General features: G+C 41.6%; 1 protein-coding gene across 1 annotated transcript; it reads left to right on the plus strand.

Annotated features, from left to right (window-relative positions):
- Positions 1-216: 216 nt before the first annotated feature.
- Positions 217-2,043, plus strand: LOC131495142 (large ribosomal subunit protein uL23-like). The gene has a single exon (XM_058699957.1). It carries the CDS (start codon positions 1,485-1,487, stop codon positions 1,896-1,898), a length of 414 nt encoding a protein of 137 aa, XP_058555940.1. The 5' UTR covers positions 217-1,484; the 3' UTR covers positions 1,899-2,043.
- The last annotated feature ends 555 nt before the right edge of the window (positions 2,044-2,598 follow it).

Raw genomic sequence — 2,598 nt, forward strand, 5'->3', positions numbered from 1 at the left:
ATGTTTATTCTTACTTCTTTATACTTGCACAGTCTAACACATTTATTCTTCCCACAGGAGTTACTCTGATATGCATTAGACATTAATATGCACATTTGAATGAGGAGTCAGGTTCCAAGTTATAATAAAAACCACTTGTAAAGAATTTTCTCCTGAATTCAAATCTTTAAAACAGCCACAACAGATTAAATTATTTTTTAAGGAAGGTAAGTTGTGCTATATTACTTCTTTTTAAATGTTCAAAATTTACTTTATTAGTTATTTTATAGTATGTCCTTAATGAATTCATTCATATCAGACCAAGGGGAATGAAACCCATCACTGAGAAGGCTCTCTAATGAGCCATACAGAGCCGAAATAACTACATATGCATTTCACAAATGGACCATTAATTGGAAAAAGAACCAAAGTGTGAAGATATAATCCTATAGGATGGAACTTAAATGGTAATATATCTTAAGGCTTTAGAACTTTAGATCCACTTGTGTGGAGGAAAAGGTGAATGTGAGACAAAGTTTGCTTTTCCATCTATCTGAGGTGAAGCATTTTCATTAAACCATTGTGGTTAGTCTGACTTTGAGAAAGAAATGATTTTGAGAATTTTGTTAATTTAACAAGAACTCCTGCCTTGACCTAATATGTTTTCTTTTTCTGGTTATTTAAGTATCACGTCCTGTCACCCTTGTGGCTTACTCGGGGGTTACTAGTGCTGCCAGGTTACTTAAGGTGTAACCTACTGACCTTAAGAGAAACAAGGACATTTTGATACTGCTGTGCCCACAGAACAAACCTTGCGAGAGCCAGGACTTCCCACGGATGCCCAGATAATTTATCCTCCACAGGCCCGAGGGGCAGGGCAAAGCTGGAAGGGGGCATGAATCAGGCCATGCTGGCACCGGCCCCCACCGGCCTCCACTGGCTCTGGAAGGAATAGCCTGGCCTAGGTGAGCAACCACCTCTTCTCAGCCAGTGAACCCTATTGTATGTCCACGCTGACATCCCAGGTGCTTCCACACCTGGGAAGCACCAGTCCCCAGTGGGTTTGCCTCTTGCTGTGCTCAAGACAGCCCTCAACAAACAGATGACCCACCGGGGGGGGGCCCACACTGGTCCCTTTTTGTAACACATTTCAGACAAACACGATCTCTCCCTGCTTTGTGAAAACAAAACAAAAACCAAAAATGAAATTAAAAAACCCACAAAACCTAGATGCGTATGTGAGTGAAAAGGGGAGCTATTAATATTTATAGTTGGAGCACAGGCATAAACCTAGTCTGTCCTGGACACTGGGATATATGGTTGTGTTAGGGTTCTCCAGGGCTCTTTATTTTATATCTGCCTATGTATAGTATGTAGTATATACAAGGAGATTTCTGATAAGAAATTGGCTCATGAGATTATAGAAGCTAGCAAATCCAAAATCTGTAAAGCCCATTCCAGTCCAAAGGCTGGAAGCCTCCATAAAACCAGGAAGAGTGGCTTTCATGAAGATGGTGCGGAAAGCAAAGAAGGAAGCCCCTGCCCCTCCCAAAGCTGAAGCCAAAGCAAAGGCTTTGAAGGCCAAGAAAGCAGTCCTGGAAGGCATCCACAGTCACACAAAAAAAGATCTTCCTGTCACCTACATTCCTTCAGAGACACTTTATCTAAGAAGGCATCCCAAATATTCTGGACGTGACCCCAGGAGAAATAAGCTTGACCACTATGGCATCATCAAATTCCCCCTGACTACTGAGTCAGCCGTGAAGAAAATAGAAGACAACAACACTCTCGTGTTCATTGTGGATGTCAAGGCCAACAAGCACCAGATCAAACAGGCTGTGAAGAAGCTCTATGACATTGACATGGCCAAGGTCAACACTCCGATCAAGCCCCATGGAGGAAAGAAGGCATATGTTTGACTGGCTCGTGACTGTGATGCTTTGGATGTTGCCAACAAAATTGGGACCATCTAAACTGTGACCAGCTGGCTAAATCTAAATATAAATATTTTCACCAAAAAATAAAAACGAAATAACAACCCACAAACACCCCCCTCCCCCCCCCCCCCCCACACAAAACCCAATAAAACACCATGAAGAGCTAAGGTCCCAGTTTGAAGGTTGTCAGGCAGAAATCTCTCATACTCTGGGAGGGCCAGCCTTTTGTTCTGTTTAAACCTTCAACTGATTGGATGAGTTCAACTGCTTTACTTAGTCTAACAATTTAAATGTGAATCTCCTCCAAAACCACCCTCACAGAAACATCCAGAAAAAAGTATAACCAAATATCTGGGCTTTCCATGGTTTAGCCAAGTTGACACATAAAATTAATTGGAGTAGCCATCCAACTTCTTTTAAAGCGGCAGGTAATTTGCTATCTCCTGTTGAGCCTCTGGCCACAGTGATTCACACAGTATTTTCTTTTACCTTTACTGCAACAATGAATCCAGTCTCTCCTTATTGTATACTTGCTCTTAGTTTGTGTCAGAAATTCTCTGGCTCCAGCCCCTTCATATTTATTTATCTTTCTTCTAGGTATTTAATTTTATCGTGTCATTTTAAGGCATTGATTTATAAACTGTGCTCTGTGGAGGGATGTGGTGTGGGGTAGGTAAATGGA

The sequence above is a fragment of the Neofelis nebulosa genome, chromosome 14, assembly GCF_028018385.1.
Source record: "Neofelis nebulosa isolate mNeoNeb1 chromosome 14, mNeoNeb1.pri, whole genome shotgun sequence".
NCBI classification, from domain to species: domain Eukaryota; kingdom Metazoa; phylum Chordata; class Mammalia; order Carnivora; family Felidae; genus Neofelis; species Neofelis nebulosa.